Below are 17401 nucleotides of genomic sequence, written 5' to 3'. Positions count from 1 at the left end.
CGGAGTAGCAGAACAGTAAAAATACTAGCTTTCACTTGCATTTCGGTTATTGTGGCTTTACTTTCACAGTAAACCTCCTGATGACACACCAATAGTGGCAATACCATTACCCACACACGACACGGCTGCTAAGACAGACGACACTGGCGACGAACACGAATTAAACGGGACAGCAGAAATCAGAGGGTGCTGCAGAGCTCTGCTTGCATTATTCTCTCCTCTCAAGCTAGGACAGATGGACGGCAGCAAACGTAGGAGGAGGATCAGGGAAGGGCCTCTCATCTTCAGCTCAACTCTTGGCCGGCTGGTTGGCACAAACTCTTCTTCCATCACCTTCTGCAACACACAACAAACAAAAGGATCACCATTGGTTAAGCAAAGGTATTTTTCAGATAAATGAACAAAGAAGGCATCTGACGGAAATGTTAGAAAATGTGTGCATGCTCGTTTCTTGTTGTACGTACCCTATGCTCCGAGCTTGACACAGCAGAGTAGCGGATCTCACTTGTAGTAGGGCGGAGGCGGGCTGGGGGTGTAGGACACCGGCGGCGTCGGCTTGGGAGCAGGCTTGTAGGTCGGCGGCGTCGGCTTGGGGGCAGGCTTGTAGGTCGGAGGAGTGGGCTTGGGGGTCGGCGTGTAGGTCGGAGGAGTTGGCTTGGGGGTGGGGGTGGGGGTCGGCGGTGTCGGCTTCGGCTTCGGCGACGGGGTGTAGGTTGGCGGCGTCGGCTTCGGCTTGGGCGACGGGGTGTAGGTCGGGGGAGTGGGCTTGGGGGTCGGCTTGTAGGTCGGTGGCGTCGGCTTCGGCTTCGGCGACGGGGTGTAGCTCGGGGGAGTGGGCTTGGGCGTGGGGGTGTAGGTTGGTGGCTTGGTCGGCGGCTTCGGCTTAGGGGTGTAGGTTGGCGGAGTGGGCTTGGGCGTCGGGGTGTAGGTCGGCGGCTTGGTCGCCGGCGGCTTGGGCGTCGGGGTGTACGTCGGCGGCGTGGGCTTCGGCGAGGGAGTGTACGTCGGCGGGGTTGGCTTCGGTGTCGGCGGCTTGGTTACCGGTGGCTTGGGCGTGGGAGTGTACGTCGGAGGAGTGGGCTTGGGCGTGGGAGTGTAGGTGGGCGGCGTGGGCTTCGGCGTCGGCGTCGGCGTCGGCTTGGGCGTGGGAGTGTAGGCGGGTGGCGTCGGCTTGGGCGTCGGCGGAGTGGGCTTGGGGGTGGGAGTGTACGTGGGCGGCGTCGGCTTCGGGCTCGGGGTGTAGGTGGGAGGCTTGTGCTCCTTGGGTGGCTTCTCAGGCTTGGGCCCGTGCTCCTTGGGCGGCTTGCCGCCCTTTGGTGGCTTCTCCGGCTTGCCGCCCTTGGGCGGCTTCTCCGGCTTAGGGGTCGGTGTGGCCGGCGTGGGCGTCGTGGGCGTGGGTCCGTACCCGCCGCCGTAGCCGTAGCCGGCGTCGGCGTGGATCTCCACGGCCAGGCTCACGGCCACCAGGGCCAGCAGCAGAGCTGCCTTGCCACCCATCCTCTCACTCTCACACTTCCTCACTCCACTTCAAGCTACCGCTTGGCTCTGGTCAGTGTGGCTGGTGGTCTGAGGAGAAGCTCGCCCTGCCACCTCTTATATACACGGCGGATGGAGTGGAGTGGGGGCCTCGGATGCCCGCTCGTGATCGAGAGGATAGGCATGTGGGGACGGAGGCGAGGCGAGGCGTGGCTTCCCCGCTGGTCCCTTGCGTTCGCCGGTCACTGGTCGAGCACGGGCCAGTCTGAACCTGTTGACGCCATGGTAGCTGCTGGGCTGCTAGGAGCTAGTTACCGGCGCGGGCCCTCGCGGTGCAGGTCTTTTTACATCGTTGCATATACAAGTATTTTTTTCTGCATCGCACTGTAGCGACAGTGACTAGTAAGTAGGCACTGTAGAGAAGAGAAGACCCATGTGACGTTTGCGCAGCCGGGCAGGTCGCCGGGCTGTTGAGATCACACGACGTGGACCGAGCAGAACTGCAGAACAGAGAATGCTGAGCGTGGAAAAAGGAAAATGAAAGTATATAGTTTCTTTTCGGGAGTTGATGAACCATGATCTTGTGCTTTTCTACAGTAGCTTCAGGGCTGTGGTCACAGTGAACTGCTATTTACGGGCAGTTACATGGGCAGCCGGAAATCGTCATGGTTCTCATAAAAATTGTGTTTTTCTGCACGTATCCGCACTATGGAATACCATTTTGAGCATGTTAGCTGGCCAAAGAAAGTGCGCGCGCAAGGAGCCTTTTTTGTGATGACGTTAATAGGGCAATTTCTATACTGGTGATAGCATTAGGACAGTAGCTAAAGTAGAACATGTATGGAAGACATTTACACACCCCGCACCGCACATCTGCTTTCGATCATGCAAGCTGATCAATCTCTCGCACTACTACTACTACCCTACCTCAGCCTATTACCTTCATCAACGGCAGTTTTTCCTGCTAGCCGGCAGCATAATTCTACTATCACACTCCAAATTATTGCGGCATTCTCTATTAAAGCCGGCCTGGATATAACTTCAAACTAACGGTTTTCCTATCTGTAGGAAAAGTGGTACAGCCTCAAATGTTAGGTTGAAACTAGAGATGATATGAATTCATAGATCAAGATCGGACCGGAGAAGACACATGCATCTGCCACCTTAGAAAATTTGTTAGTTAAGGAATACGCATGGGGGGATTGGAACATGAGCTAAAGTAACTAAAACGAGGCCCGACTAATCGCAAGCATCAGCATGCTAATTTGTGCATTTCGGCACTTGTTTTTGTCTTACCAAGATCATTTCATCACACCCTCCTCCTGCCCAGTGCAAACAAAGCTTCAGACATTTAGCACTCCAATACTGACATCCACTTGGATCACTCATCCTCTGCAAGGGGCTGCTCGTGTAGTGTGAAAGGGTTTAGGGCTACCGGAATCCAGTGCACGCGGCTCTGCAGAACGAAAGCGAGAGGTGGTTGCCCAATGCCCACAAACGGGCTGACGAACACATGTGCATTCATCTGAGCGAAGGCATTTCTCAGCTTATGATCTCCCCTGAAAAGGCTGAGGCGGTTGTCTTCTTCCCTCGGCCGACCCGCAGGAAAACAGGCGAAATCGATCGTCTCCCCCCAGAAATCGAGATGCAGATGCCTCCTGCTCGCCTCGTCCTTATTGGTGTGGCCACGAACAGGCCCCCGGAAAAACACCCAGCAGTCGGCACTAGCGTTGTTCGCCGCGCCATCAATACTTCCAAATCCAGTGGTTACAGGTATCTGAGGGTGCGTAAGGCTGTCTCGGTGAGCTGCATCTTGTCGGTGGGAGTCGTCCTAGTAGCCCTTTTTTTTCTAACCTAGTATTAAACACTAGAAGAAATATTCTACTTTCAGAAAGATGTAAGAGTTTGTCTGGGAAAAATATGTCTGTGAACTATTTCTGCAAATTTTTCTGAAATTCTTGTTTTTCAAATGTGTCGCCTTAGCACAGCGGCTCGGGATCAAATTCAGAAGAAGAATTTTTTACATGCATCAATGTTCAACAGTTCGAGTGAGCACCATCATCAGCAGAAAATTAATAATTGTTAAACTCCCATCAGTTCATCTATGATCTATCCCACCGCCGATCTAGCTATAGCAAGCTCCTTGTCATGGCTCAGTACACTGTACACATACATGCCCATTGCTGCGGCTGCTGCTCAGCTAGGGTTGGGCATGTCGGTGCGCTGAAGATGACAAGGAAAACCTCCGTGCCCTAGCTAGCTAGCGTGCTAACTGCTAATGCACGGTATATGCTTTGACAAGAACTGGTGGCGCTGAAAGGATGCCCCTCGGTGCACATGCATACGGTCATGGAGACGTCACTCGCTTTGCCAGTGCCGGTGCCCCTCGCTTGTACTGACATGGCGAGCACATTCCCATATGGCTGCTTTTCTCTTAACCTTTTGCAATGCTGCAGAGTTGCAGTCTCACATACCAGTGCCAGCTGCTAACATGACCATCACGTACGGTTTTGCTAACGATATAAAATTATTAAGGGTGCAGTGTAAAAACCGCACTTGGGAGCTAAAAAGAAAAGGGGAGGACGACGAAGGCTCTCCCTCCCCCACGTCGCTCTATCGGATGGCTCGGGGCCGTCCCGCGCCGCCGCCCACCACCCCGCCAGCGCCACCTCCGGTGGCCGCCACCGCGGACCGTTCGGGTGGCGGCGGCGGCCCGCGGCTAAGCCGAAGTCGGCTCAGCTTGCAGTCTCCCCCCTTCTCTCTTCCCCCGCCTACCTCCGCTCGGCCTCTCGCCTCAACCTGTCGATGCTCCTCCGCCGGCCGTTGGGGCCGGATCGGGCCTCCCCCTCGCCGGATCCGGGGTTCCCCAGGCCGGATCTGTTGCTGCCGCCCCCTTTCCTGGCCGGCCGGCATGCTGTGCCTCCGGGGGGGCTCGGTTGGGTGGGGCGCGTGGCTGTGCCACCACCACCGCCCGCTCCAGCCTTGCCGCCCCACTTGGTCAGCCCTACACCGTGGCGTGGGCTTACTGCACCTCCGAGGGTTTGGTTGGGTGAGGGTGCGTGGCTGCGCCGCCACCGCCGCCCGCTCCGGCCTTGCCACACCAGCTGGCCGGCTCTGCGCCCGCGGCGTGGGCTTGCTATGCCTTCGGGGCTCGGTTGGGCAAGGGCGCGTGGCTGCGCCGCCGTTGCCGCTTGCTCCGGCCTTGCCGCCCCACCTACCGGTCCTGCGCCCTTGGTGTGGCCGTGCTGTGCCTCTCTGCTCAGTTGGTCGGGGCCGCTCACCCAGGGACGGGTCGCCGGCGCTTGCGCCACCTTCGGACGGGTGCACGTTCTTGTGGGGGTTGGTGCCGGCCTTCTTCGTTCTAGGTTGCCGGGGCCGGCCGGCTTTCCTTCAGCTCGGCTGGCTGGCCTGGCCTCGGTGGTTGCCTTCTGCCCCCTAGTGGCCATCCCTTCCTGGTGGCCTCCTGCGGCAGGGTGCCGGCCGGTGGGCTCTCCTGCGCTGTGGCGGCGTTGGTTTTGGGGAGGGAACGGGTGGAGACGAAAGCCTAGGATCTGCTTGCGAGCCGATGACGATAACACCCTCGGGCGTTGTTTACCTTCTTTAAGGCGTCATCCTTTCCCCCTCTTCTCTCCTCTCCGGTGAGCTCTCCGGGTGAAAGCCTTAACCTGGTGGCCGAACGACGATGGTGCCGGTGGCGTCGCTCTCTCCCTTGAGGCGTCGTCTTGGAAGCTCTGCTGGTGGTGGTCGCTTGCTCTCTTCGGAGAGTTTCCACTTCTGCGCCTGTCTTCACTCTGTTTCCTCTACATCGTCCGGGTTGCGTAGGTCGTCATTTGGAGGATGCTTTGCCACCTCTCTTGTCGCTGGTGGATGCTTTGTCGCCGTTCTGCTCTGGTGGATGCTTTGCCGCCATCGTCGTCTTGGTTGGAGATCGCTTCGGGGCGGATGCTTTGTCGTCATGGTTGGTTGATCGGGTGAATGCTTTGCTACCCTTGTTGTGTCATTGATCTGTGCGCTCTCGATGTCGTAGCGTCTTTTAGCAGGTTCAGTTCTGTGTTTTTGTCTAGGTTTGAGAGTTCGTCAGTCTCCTCTTTCCTATTTCTTGCTGTTCTTGTTTGTTTTTGGGATTGTTTGCCAGGGTCGTCTGTATCCGTCTTAATAGTCTCGGGCTATTAAGGGTGTGTTCGTTTCCTTCCCTCTAAAGTTTAGACCCGTCACATTAAAGAGAATCTTGCTATTTATAAGTATTAAATAAAATCTGTTTATAAATTTTTTTGCACAGATAGGTGCTAATTCACGAGACAAATTTAATGAGCCTAATTAATCCATAATTTGCCACAGTGATGCTACAGTAATCATCCACTAATCATGGACTAATATACCTCATTAGATTCGTCTCGCGAATTAGCCCTGGGGTTCTGCAATTAGTTTTGTAATTAGACTTTATTTAATAAGATTCTTTTTAATATGACACCTTTAAACTTTAGACCGTAGGAAACGAACACACCCTAAGATTTGTAATGGTCGTATTAATGAAATATGTGCTCGGGCCGGAGAAAAAGGTGTCAGCGTAATGCATACGCTGCACACAGGAAAAGGTTGACTGCATGCATGACATCTTTCAAGCGACTGCGATTTAGCGGTGCTTTTGTTAGATCCATTAAGGCAGCATTAGGCCGAGGGCACGTGCTAGGGCTTTGGATCCATTATCAATACCTGCAAATCTACTAGTATAATCTAGTGTACTAATATACCATATAGTGTAGATGCATGACGGTACTGTAAAATTTTTAACCCATCTCTCCTGCCCTGCAGGCCATGCATGTCCGTCGCTTGGCACTGGTGAAGTTCTTACACTTGGGCAGATGAGATTCTCACGCACTTCCAGAAAGTTCATGAGAGGCCAGTTCTCTACTAGCCCCGTAAAGAAAAAAAGGAAAAGAAAAGGAAACTCGGTAAGCACAAAGCGTGACGTATTTTATGGCCGCTTTTAGCAAAGTTAGGCGTGGTGAGTATCCTGCATGCCCCCGGGTTCTTTAATCAGTGCTAGCGTGGTATCGCTCATGGATATGCATTGGTCGATGCTGCGATGTGTAGCTAGCGGCTAGGGTGGATGACTGAAGGGGAGCCCGTCTCTTCTTTGGCAAATAAAGGACGAGCGCCATGATTCGTGCGTGGTGTGCTTTTCAGGAGCCACGCATGGGAGGGGCGCATGATGCGTGTCTCGCCAGGTTCACCTGATGACCAGCAGCAGTGGTAGTTCCAGTGCGCCCGTGGCATGCAGTTCCGGCACGGTAGAAATGTAGGATGCATGATCAACCTAGTGTTTAACTGGCTACCGTGCCGGAAGGAGGAGCAGCAGACCGAGAAAGGGTTTTGCTAGCTTTGCCTAACTTGTTACGGTTTTAGCACGGTGCTGAATGTGCTCTGATCTACAGGGTAGTCGAAAATCGTTGAGAGATGGAATGGATCTCTCCAGAAGCTGGATAGATGTGGTCGGATCACGGAACTTGCATGAAGCCAGGTGCTCATCTGCAATGGCCTCTTCCTTTCTTCAGCCTTTCAGCAGTGACAAAACACTAGTATTACTCCCTCTTAGCTTATCCTGAAACGTCGTGTATGAACTAATTAAATTAGCTTGTTCAGTGATTACCACCGTCCAGTTTAAGGAAATGCAGTTGAAGCATGCCTCCATAGTCCACACATACAGAGCGATGGATGGTGTTCGATGAAGCAGCCTGTGCGCGAATGATGATGCAGGAGGACCTGAGGAGTTTGAGCCCAGCCCGATGCACGCCGACAGCCGGGCCGCATCCGAGGGGGCGGGTGTATATCTCGCTCGCTCCAGCCAGCAGCCCAGAGGGACACGTAGGAATGGGCCCATCTTATTGGAATTATATAGCCCATGATGAAATGACTCACGTACGTAGTTGTGGGTGCGTGCAGTGGCAGGCAAAGTCCTCTCGTGGGCTTTTAGCACCACATAATGAAGCCCAAGGTCCTCGTCGAGCTCCAAGCCTCTCCAACTCGCACGGCAGCCAGCCAGCCCAGCCCCCCCGGGCCGTAGCCAAGTCGAGCGTACGGCCGCACGCAGACGCAGCAGCACCCGGACGGCACGGTGCCTGCCTGGGTAGCCGCTGGAGGACAGACCAGACAGGACGGAGGAGTACGAGCCGACAGCCTGTGACCGAGACCGACCGACCGGGAGGTCCTCGCGCGGTGCGGGTTCGCGTGGCCAGCGAGGCGGCGCACGACCCGCGCCAGCTCGCCGTCGGTCTCCCCCCGCCCTGGGGCGCGTGGATCCAGCCAGCCCGCCGGAAGCCATGGCGACGCGCCGGGGTCGCTCCGAGTCCGATCGGCCCCTCCAGCTTCCACGCCACCCGACCGTCTCCGATCCTTTCTCCACGGCCCACTAAGCAACGCGGTGGATCCGACTGAGACTTTCAGAGTTACCTTGGACGGGAAGTCGGGAACGCGTAGTGGCGAGTGGTGACTGGCAGAGCAGAGGCAGAAAGGAGCGCGAGGAGATGGATGGCCAACTTGCGGGTCGGGCCATTCGGTTCAGTTCAGCGGCAGGGCGGTCAAAAAGAGTACCGAAAAAGAGCAGTAACACGTTCCGTCCTGCCTTGCTCGGCCTCTTCTTCTTCTCTTCTTTCTTGAAAAAAGATCACCGCCTCTTCTTTATCGCCGTTTCTCCCGTTGGCCGTTCTCCGTCCCGTCTCTCATCTCTCAATCCCTCCCCGCGTGCTCTCACGAGAAAAGGCCCACGCGACGCGAGTCAGTCGGTCAACTGTGACCGGCGTCCGCATCAGCTTCATTAAAAACCTGCTGGGCTTTGCCCTCCCCGCTGTGCTTCACGGAAAAAAAGATAACACTTGCTTTGGCTATTTTTCAAAAAAACCCTTCTACTTTCTAATAATCACAACTAAACCCACCTCTCTGCTCATGTTCTTTTATTTTCCCCGTGGAACCTCAAATTAATGTTTATTTTGATATAAAGAAGAAAAAATTCAATAATTCTATCGTGTTTGAAAAAATCCTGCTAAGCAGTTTTTCACTCACCCCCTCCCACAGCTCCGAACCCTACCCCCCTCTCCCTCCTCCCCGCCGACCTCCCCCTCCCTCTCCTGCTCCCCGCCGCCGCTCCTCCTGCTCTTAGCTGCTCCCGCAGGATCCGGATCCAGCGTGGGGCGCGGCTCGAAGCGAGGGGGCGTGGGCCGGCCAGCCACGGCGCGGCTGCTCTAGCGCATGGAGCAGAGCGACGGCCGCCGTGTGCCTAGGCCCTTGCCCAGCCGCACCTTGGATGCGGTGGAGGAGGCATGACTCACCGAGGTCGAGGGCACGGGAGAGCGTGACGTCTGAGCTCCTCGACGTGCTGCGGGAGACCAAGCGCAATGCCGTTAGGATCCGCGCGCCCCGCTGCCATCTCCCTCTCCTGCTCCCAGCTGCCGCCCTCTCTCTCCCCCTCTCCTCAGTTGCCCCTCCCCGCCACCACTCCTCCTGCTCTCTACCGCCGGGCGCCCGAAGGAGAGAGTCTCCGGCACCGCCTCGAGCTTGGACGCCGCTGCAGCGCGGTCTAGCCGAAGCCGGTGCTTGGGCAGGCACGGCATCCCAGCTCGGACGCAGCATGGGCCGTGGCGGCTTGGAGCGGCGGGCAGGCAAGGCCACGGGGGCGCGTCGCGGTGGGTCGATCCCGGCTGTGGCGAGGGAGCGGCGCGGCAACATGCTCCCGATCGAGCTCGAGCTCCAGCACGATCTTGAGCTCAAGCACAACGACGAGCCCCGGCCAGCACGCCGGATATGCTGTTGAATGGTAGGCGCTGAGGGCTTGCAGACTAGCACTCGTCCACCTAGAGTGAGTCCCATGTGCCCTCTCTCTTTTATTGTTTGGAATTAGAGAGATCAATGGTAGTGGTCCATTCATAATTTATAGTGTGCTTCTAGAAACAAGTTGTTCTACATTGGATTGCAGATTGGGATTAACTGATTTCTTGGATGGATAATAATACAATGTCCTTTTTCTATAAAAAATGTGGCTGTCATGAAAGATGGCACTGACACAACCATGGCAGGGGCCTTGGATAGAATCTAACGCCATGAGCTACTTATGTTAGACAGATAAACTAAGTTCTTGATTTTTTTTAAATTTTATTTGGGCATCTGCAGAGAATATCACCATTGGAAATTTTGGAGCTACATCTAAGATTGCTATACTAAATGACGCTACGTTTCTTAATGCGCAGAACACATTGCCTACAAATGGTGTTGTGTGATACTCTCCAAAACCAACCTGGCTTGTGTGGCATTGTTTGCCCCTGTATTGAGGTGCTTTTTTGCCTCCTTTATGTCAGACAAACATATTGCCCTTCTGAATATCTTCTATATTTCTCTTAACTGTGCTCATGATGAGGTAAAATTACTCCTTGCTGTTTTTATCCACTGCAGTAGACTACAGCTCCACAGAGGGACATGCATTTTGCAAATTGTGCTGTGCTCAGTCTGATCAGATATGCATTTCTGCCTAAAATGTGTTGTGGATATGAAAAACCTGTTTATACTTAAAATCATAAGCTGCAGATGAGTGGATACTTTATATAGGCCATGCCTTAGCTTCATGAGATAAAGACTTATGATCAGTAGCCTTAGATGCTCATTTTAGCATTTCTTGCCACCAGACAAGATTTTGGCTTCCATTGCACATGCCACTGGTGGTTCTTCTACAAAGACACAGACAAGCGCTACAAAGAAGAGGTTATCCCTAATACCATCCAGTTTTTTTGTTGTCATTTTGTTAATAAGCACAAAACTTATATCTATACTTATAGGTCTCGCCCATCTCCTAATAAAAAGGTTGCTAAAAAACTTTTCACTGCTGAGCAAGCTGGAGATGACAGTGGCAGCGGTAACGATGGTGCAGATGCTCCTGATTAGACCAGGTAATTGCTTCTTTTACTTGCCTGCGTTACTGTTAGTAAAATGGCTAAAGGATTAAGGACTTCCCATCATGCTCTACAGGACTACAGGGAATCTTGTACTGTAAGGTGTACTTTTTTACTTAGGATGCAGATGATTGATCTGTGAGCAATAACGATTTATAGTCGATGTCTTATTGGAATCCACATTTGTCAGCTCTGAACTTGCACTGTAACTTTTCAAAATGCTAAATAAGCTAAGAATAATGGTGTGTTCGTTTCCTAGGGTCTAAAGTTTAGACCCGTCACATCAAAGAGAATTTTATCATTTAAAAATATTAAATAAAGTCTAATTACAAAACTAATTGCAGAACTCTAGGGCTAATTCGCGAGACGAATCTAATAAGTTATATTAGACCATGATTAGCGGATGATTACTGTAGCATCACTATGGCAAATTATGGATTAATTAGGCTCATTAAATTTATCTCGCGAATTAGCACCCATCTGTGCAAAAAGATTTGTAATTAGACTTTATTTAATACTTCTAAATGATAAAATTCTCTTTGACGTGACGGGTCTAAAGTTTAGAGGGTAGAAAACGAACGCACCCTAAATTGTCTTTGGTCACTGTCACCCTTGCAGTTACATCTCCAGGAGACATGCTAGATATTAAATTTTTAGGATGCATGCAAGGATTAGCCATGCAATTTTTAGGACAAAAACCAAGATAGTGGATCATTTGCGTCTTGCTATTATATCTCCAGGAGACGGGCTAGACAATAAATTATTATCCTTTTGCAGCTCAAATTAGGATGCATGAGCAGTCGAGCTCGTGCTCATTTTGCCTCCACCAGTTGCGGCCACTTTTGTGTTTTTGTGCTTCGTCCATGGACCTGCAGGCTGTGTAGCATCATTGTCAGCCATTGATTTCAATGCAGCTACGTAGTTTGGTAGCTATGGATACTGGTTGAAACATGTAGATTCATGGTGCTTGGATGTACTGCAATATCGTAGTGTTTCAAATGCCGGTCACAAACTTCTAATCGATAGGATAGTCATGGTGCTCGGATGTATTGTAACATTGATGATCTAGATGCCGAACAGATACCTCTTGGATGTGCTGTAACGTGATGATCAGAATACCAGACAGACAATATGCTGTAACGTTGATGGTTTGTTATTTTATGGGTGTTGCATTTTCAGAAACTCAGTTCGTTTTTGTTCGTTTGCGCACTTCAAGATAGGACGCGCAACCCGAATGTTGTACTGCCCTAAACAACTACCCCAGGATTGACTCCTGCGGCCGGCCTAGGAGTTTGGACGCCGCTAAAGGGCGCCGGAAACTTTGCCCGGCCGGCTAGGTGGCTACACGTCGTCCGGTTCATCGGAACGGGAAAAGGGTAAAGATGCATGTGGTGCGCGACCGTTCTGCCTCCCACTCACGCTCTCGCTCACTTTCGTTGAGGTGCTCGACCGGCGCCTCGCCACCACCTCGCCCATCTCTGAACGCCATGTCTAAATCCAAATAGCTGGTGATATTAGCTGAATTTCTTCGCAATTAAGTACTGTTTTTTTAAGAACTCAAGTTCTATTTTTCCTGCTGCACGGATGATCACTTAGCTGAAAACAAATCAGAAGGCAAGCAAATGTCCCTGGCTTGCTCTGCTCAATCTGCTGCTGTCCGGAAGCACTTCGGCGTCTCAGCTGCTAGTTGCAGCTAAAAGTTCAGGCATGATGCCCCCGGCGTGTGGGTGGAGTGAACTGGACGTGATGCTCCACGCCCTGGTCAAATGATCATGACATCCGGTCAAACGCAGACGTGGAGGGAGATGCTCCCATTTTAATTAGACTTATCCTACTAGGACTAGCGACCATGCTGTACGCATTTTTGCTTTCAAGCTACGGATATGCGTAGGAGGCGTAATCCGTTCTAGAGTCCAGACCCCGACATTCCGCATCAGGTAATTTTTTACAACTTGCTGCCTGATAAGCACCCCTCTCTCTCTCTCTCTCTCTCTCTCTCTCTCTCTCTCTCTCTCTCTCTCTCTCTCAAACCTAGTACTACGAATCACCAACTGCTGTGTAGACCAATGATTCGTCGTCGTGCGAGTTCTTCGAGGATTTTGGTCAGAGCAGCATGTAATGATTTTCGCTTGAGGCTGCAGCTTTATCGTTTCACAGCTCATGACGATCATTGTTTCTCTCTTCTCTCTCAGAGTGCAATTCCAGAGCTGCAACTTTATCATGCACATGCAATTGCCTTGGCCTAAAAAAAAAAAATCAATTCTTTGGTTAAATTTGTCCCCTGTGCCTGTTCTGATAAGATCATGTCAAAACTCTCTCTACGCATGTACAGATTATTCTTCCTCCTCCCCTCCACGAACCAATTCTTCTTTCTTTCTCTATCTATCGACTTACATCAAAAGAAAAAGGAAAAAAAAAGCAAGAAACATCATCGCAGGAACAAGAACACCCATCCACTGTTCCACGCGATTCAGTTGATCGGCTGGCTGCTCAACTCCATCCATCGCGGATCACCGAGCCGTTCCCACCCGCTTCGCTTCCTCAGAACGGCATGATGTGGGTGGTCTTGGAGTCGTACCCGGCGAGGCAGCTCTTGGCGTTCACTCTGTACATCTTGAGCAGCTCCAGCGCCATCTGCCGCGCCGCCGGCGAGCACCCGCTCTGCACCAGCAGCAGCAGCCTCGTCAGCCCGCCCTCCGCCGCCGCCGCCGCGTCCGCCGCCCGCCGGTCCCGGTACCGGTGGCACACCGCCCAGAGCACGGCCACCGCGGCCTCCGCGCCGTCGCGCCCGGCCTTCATCATCCTGCCCACCACCGCCGGGACGGCCTCCTCCGCGCCCTCGCACAGCGCGGCGCGGCCCTCGGCGCAGCCCGCCGCGGACTCGAGCACCCGGAGCGCCCTCGCGGACGCGCGGGGATCCGCCGTGGCGCGGAGCGCGCGCACCGCGGCGGGGACCGCGCCCAGCCGCACCATCTCGGCGCGCGCCGCGCGGCGCGACTCGCAGATGGTGGCCAGGCACGAGAGCCCGGCCTCCACGGCCCTCCCGTCCAGGGTGCCCTTCTCGTCCACGGGGCCGATGATCCGGATCAGCTCGGACACCAGCTCGGACGACTCGGCCGCCGCCGCCTTCGCCTCGTCGGTGGCATTGGCGAGCAGGAACTCCGCCAGCCTCGCCGCGGCGACCCTCGCCTCCAGGCCGCTCCCGCCGCGCATCACGCGCGCCAGCGACGCGGCTGAGGTGGGCGCGTCCGCGGCGAGGCCGGCGGCAACCCGCTTCTTGTTCGCGTCGTCGATGCCGTCCGAGGCCACGATCGCGGCAAGCACCCTCGTGGCCGCCTCCACGCTCTCGACGCTGGTCTCCTCCTCGCCTTTCCTCCGGAGCACCGACGCGACCGTCTCGGCGGCGCGGCCGGCGCCCACAAGCGCGTTCTTTTCGAAGTCGTCCACGTCATCGTCGGAGAGATACGCCGCCAGCCCGCGGAGGGCTGGGGACGGGTCCGCGCCGGAGGCCGCCACCTGCCGGACGAGGCTGGCGGGGGAGGAAGTCCGTACCGAGGAAGCTGCGGAGCCTCCTCCGGCGGCGGTGGGCGAGCAGGTGGCGGCCGAGGCGGCCCAGTGGGCGATGAGGCTGCGGAGGGTGAGGTTGGGGACGAGGTCGGTGGAGGGGAGCGGGAGCATGGTGGCCGGGCAGGTTGTGTTGCCGGAGTCGAGCCAGCGCTGGATGGAGGCGCGGTCGTAGGTGACGCCGGTGCAGAGGCTGACGGGCGAGCGCATGACGTCGAGCGAGATGGGGCAGCGGAAGAAGCTGGGGATCTTGACCTCCAGCCCCCGGTGCTGCGGGGGCAGCCTCATGGCCGTCTCCTTCCGGACCATGGGACGGGGAGCTGGCGACGGCTGCCGGAGGAAGAGGGAATGCGGCAGAAAGGGAAAGGCCGGAGGAGGTGGTGGGGATGGTGGGTATATGGAAGGAGAAGCAAAAGCGGTGGTGGTGCTGGTCGTCGCGTCGGCCACCCCGGGTCTACCGTGCTCGTGTCGTGTGTAACGTAACCGTTACAATTTTTTCCGGGGAATTCTTCGCGTGTACCCCTCAAAGAATGCATATTTTCCTCCACACTTTTTTTTCACAAGCGAATAGGTTTATATCAAAGATGAATCACGATATATATCCTCATATTACATGAATCAACCTAAACAAAACAAGATGACTAAAGAGGCTATTAGGCCCACGTTTGCAAAATAGAATATCGATATTTTCAGTGTCATTTCTTTACTTAAAAAAAGATGTTACACCCATCGGCTGTAGTCAATAATCTATCTCAAGTTTTATGCATTTTTATGAAGTCTTTAATCACTAGATGGCACACATCATGACTAAATAAAACCACAGAATTGATAATATTTGCAATATCATGATATATGCATTTTTTTGAAGTCTTTAATCACATAGATTTTATCAGAATTTACATATAGTCTCATATCATGTCGATCTTGGAATGAACACGGGGTGGTATGATTACACAAACCTCGTGGCCCAGCTGAAAAATTGCCATCCACGAACCCATCATGCTGGCATGCAAATTCCCAAACCACAAGGCGGATATTTGCAAACATGTGGTCGTACTAAAATAAAGGGTTGTGGAATACAACAAGGAAAAGGAGGTGGTGTTCCCTAAAAAAAAAAGAAAAGAAAAGGAGGCGGTGTTCAAAGCAGGAAAGGCAGGAGGAGTCAAAGGAAGAAATGAGGGTGACGTATGGGCGCGGGGTGGGTGGTCGCTTTCGCCCCCGGCCGGGCTCGCTCGCTTTGGGTGCCCTGCCTTTACTTCCTCCCTGTCTGGTCCACAGTCTCCATGGCAAGCAAAAAAAAAAAAAAAACAAAATCGCTCGCTGGTGCGCATCCCGCCTGGAATTATTCTGGCCGGTCAATGGTCAAAGCCGCCGTGATACGGGTCGACGTTGACGTCGGCGGCCACGCGATACGGGCCGAGGCTTTCTGCTGCCGGTGGTGTGGCGTCGCACGGCGCTCTTTTTTTCTTTTTTCTTTTGGTCCTGGCTGTGCGTGCCCGTGCCCGTCTCCATCGTCGTCGTCGCCGGCGCCGGCGGTGCACGTATCGAGCTGCGTGTGCGTGTGGTTCGTCTTCTCCTCCCGTCTTGGGCTGGATTTTCTTGTTGCGGGTAGACTTTTTTCACGGGCGGTTGTTAACCTGTTGTGTTACCCGGCTGTGAAAAAAGGTTTCGGGTGGACAGTAACTGTTGATGGGACATCTTGCGATGGCGTGTTCTGACTTTGTGCCGCCGCCGCTGCTTGGGGAAAGCTGTGCCGACAGTGAATCCGCTGTTGGAGGGAAGCGTTGAGTTCGTTCTTTATTCTTCTTTTCATCTCCGTGAACACTGAACAGTGAGTACGATGCGATGTTACAGTCTTCAGTCTTCACGTTTTCGTCGGTGGGCCTGCCAGCTCCAACTCTGCCGTGCCCTTGGATTCTTCTTGCTCGGTAGTGTAGTGGAAAACCGGGCGCACTCGAGAGGCACGCGGGCTGTCCACTATCCTGACGGGGCTCTTAGGACATGGTGTCAACAATCCATATCTCATGCATGGCGACTTGCGTTGGTTACTCAAACCTGAACTCCACAAAGAAACGTTCAGCAAAGCAATGTTTTTTTTTTCTACGATAACGATGCAGATATGCATTCAGTAACAAAAAAAAAATGATGCTATTCTCGACATCACCGTTTCATGCGTCTGGACTTGATTGCTACCGGAAACCAGGAAAAAGCAGTGGTTGATGCCAGCAATGGCGAGATTCATGCTGCGGCTCCCTCGTTCAGAAACCGTATCTTCTTTGGTCTGTGCAGGTTGGGGAGCGGCATGTGATGCCGATAATTTTTCCAACCTCCAAATTAGCTGGAAGATGATTCTTTTTTTGACGGGACTGGAAGATGATTCTATAAGATCACACGATATCTTCTTCTTCTTCTTCTTCTAGCGTTGCTTGTTTGACCGATCAAATACTAGTTCTGGTACCTGTCGCTCGTTGCACGACGGCTGCCTTGCCGGTGCAATACTTAAAACCAATTTGCAAGCCGGAGTAGCTTGACTGATCCTAGCATTTTTTTTTATCAGCGATCCTGCTCCGGTTTCAGGGGACGAAGATTGCAGAAAATTTGGCCGGATTTCGCAGGTCCCAGCGTCCTCTGTCCATGTAGGCCCTGGCATGAAAAATGAAGCTGGAGGAGAGAGAAACAGACTCCCAAACTGGCAAACAGATTTGTGCGTCCAGGTCGTCGCTGTCGTGGCCGTGAAGCGGACCTGCAATTTCGGTGTTTTCCCTGTCGGAAGTGGAAAGCTCATGTGTTTGGTCGGGACCCACCTGCAGGTGTCCTGTGCGCCTGTGGCCCTGGTCTCGGCCAACTTGGCTCCCGTGTCCCTTTCTCCTGCTCAACAAAAGCTGGTAGTCCCGTTTGTCTCCCTGGCATTTGTTCTGTTGCGGTACCCAGTTGGGTTTCACCAAAAAATAAAAAGAAAAAAAGCTGGCTATGATGGTACGGCAATTTGCATCAGCAGGCATCAAAGTGCAAACGGGTGCAGCGAAAACTCGAAATTCTCTCTGTTACGGCAACCACACGTCCATATCGATTCATCCGATCGGCGATCGATTTTCATTGGGGTTTCAGTGTGAACAAGAGGACATTGTTCTGTTCGTCCATACGACTCCCATTGCATAGGTGTTCAGACCAAACTAGCTAGGGATGAAAATTGGAAGAAAACACGAAGACGGCAGATATCCGAAATATTCAAATCCGTTTTTATAGGTATATGATCCGGTTCCGTACTTAAAAGCCAGCCCCGATTGAGAGGCAAGCTTACAATAATTCTGCGTTGGGTGAACATATTCTCCAGCGATGTGCCGGCACACAGGAATGGGCACATACGCTGGTGCCCAGCAGGCGCCGCGGATTCTGAAACAAAGCTTCACGTTCTCTGAAATAGC

The 17401-nt window shown here is 53.4% G+C and overlaps 2 protein-coding genes and 1 long non-coding RNA gene across 3 annotated transcripts; 1 reads left to right on the top strand and 2 right to left on the bottom strand.

Moving 5' to 3' along the window:
* Positions 1-193: 193 nt before the first annotated feature.
* LOC112901702 (extensin-like) lies at positions 194-1556 on the bottom strand. The gene is made up of 2 exons (XM_025970666.1): positions 465-1556; positions 194-336 (listed from the first exon to the last, which is right to left on the bottom strand). Exon 1 carries the CDS (start codon positions 1495-1497, stop codon positions 502-504), a length of 996 nt encoding a protein of 331 aa, XP_025826451.1. The 5' UTR covers positions 1498-1556; the 3' UTR covers positions 194-336; positions 465-501.
* Positions 1557-8994: 7438 nt separating this feature from the next.
* On the top strand, positions 8995-11573 carry LOC112901156. The gene is made up of 4 exons (XR_003230255.1): positions 8995-9798; positions 10149-10224; positions 10299-10409; positions 11190-11573. It is a non-coding gene; the product is annotated as an uncharacterized LOC112901156 (long non-coding RNA).
* Positions 11574-12656: 1083 nt separating this feature from the next.
* LOC112898914 (U-box domain-containing protein 27-like) lies at positions 12657-14505 on the bottom strand. Its single transcript, XM_025967228.1, has one exon. It carries the CDS (start codon positions 14283-14285, stop codon positions 12954-12956), a length of 1332 nt encoding a protein of 443 aa, XP_025823013.1. The 5' UTR covers positions 14286-14505; the 3' UTR covers positions 12657-12953.
* Positions 14506-17401: the final 2896 nt, after the last annotated feature.

Source organism: Panicum hallii, chromosome 7 (genome assembly GCF_002211085.1).
Source record: "Panicum hallii strain FIL2 chromosome 7, PHallii_v3.1, whole genome shotgun sequence".
Taxonomy (NCBI): domain Eukaryota; kingdom Viridiplantae; phylum Streptophyta; class Magnoliopsida; order Poales; family Poaceae; genus Panicum; species Panicum hallii.
This window is presented reverse-complemented; position numbering and strand designations above follow the sequence as displayed.

Excerpts from the sequence above, each read along its gene's own strand:
- LOC112901702 (XM_025970666.1), bottom strand. The coding sequence starts at position 1,497 with ATGGGTGGCAAGGCAGCTCTGCTGCTGGCCCTGGTGGCCGTGAGCCTG.
- LOC112898914 (XM_025967228.1), bottom strand. The coding sequence starts at position 14,285 with ATGGTCCGGAAGGAGACGGCCATGAGGCTGCCCCCGCAGCACCGGGGG.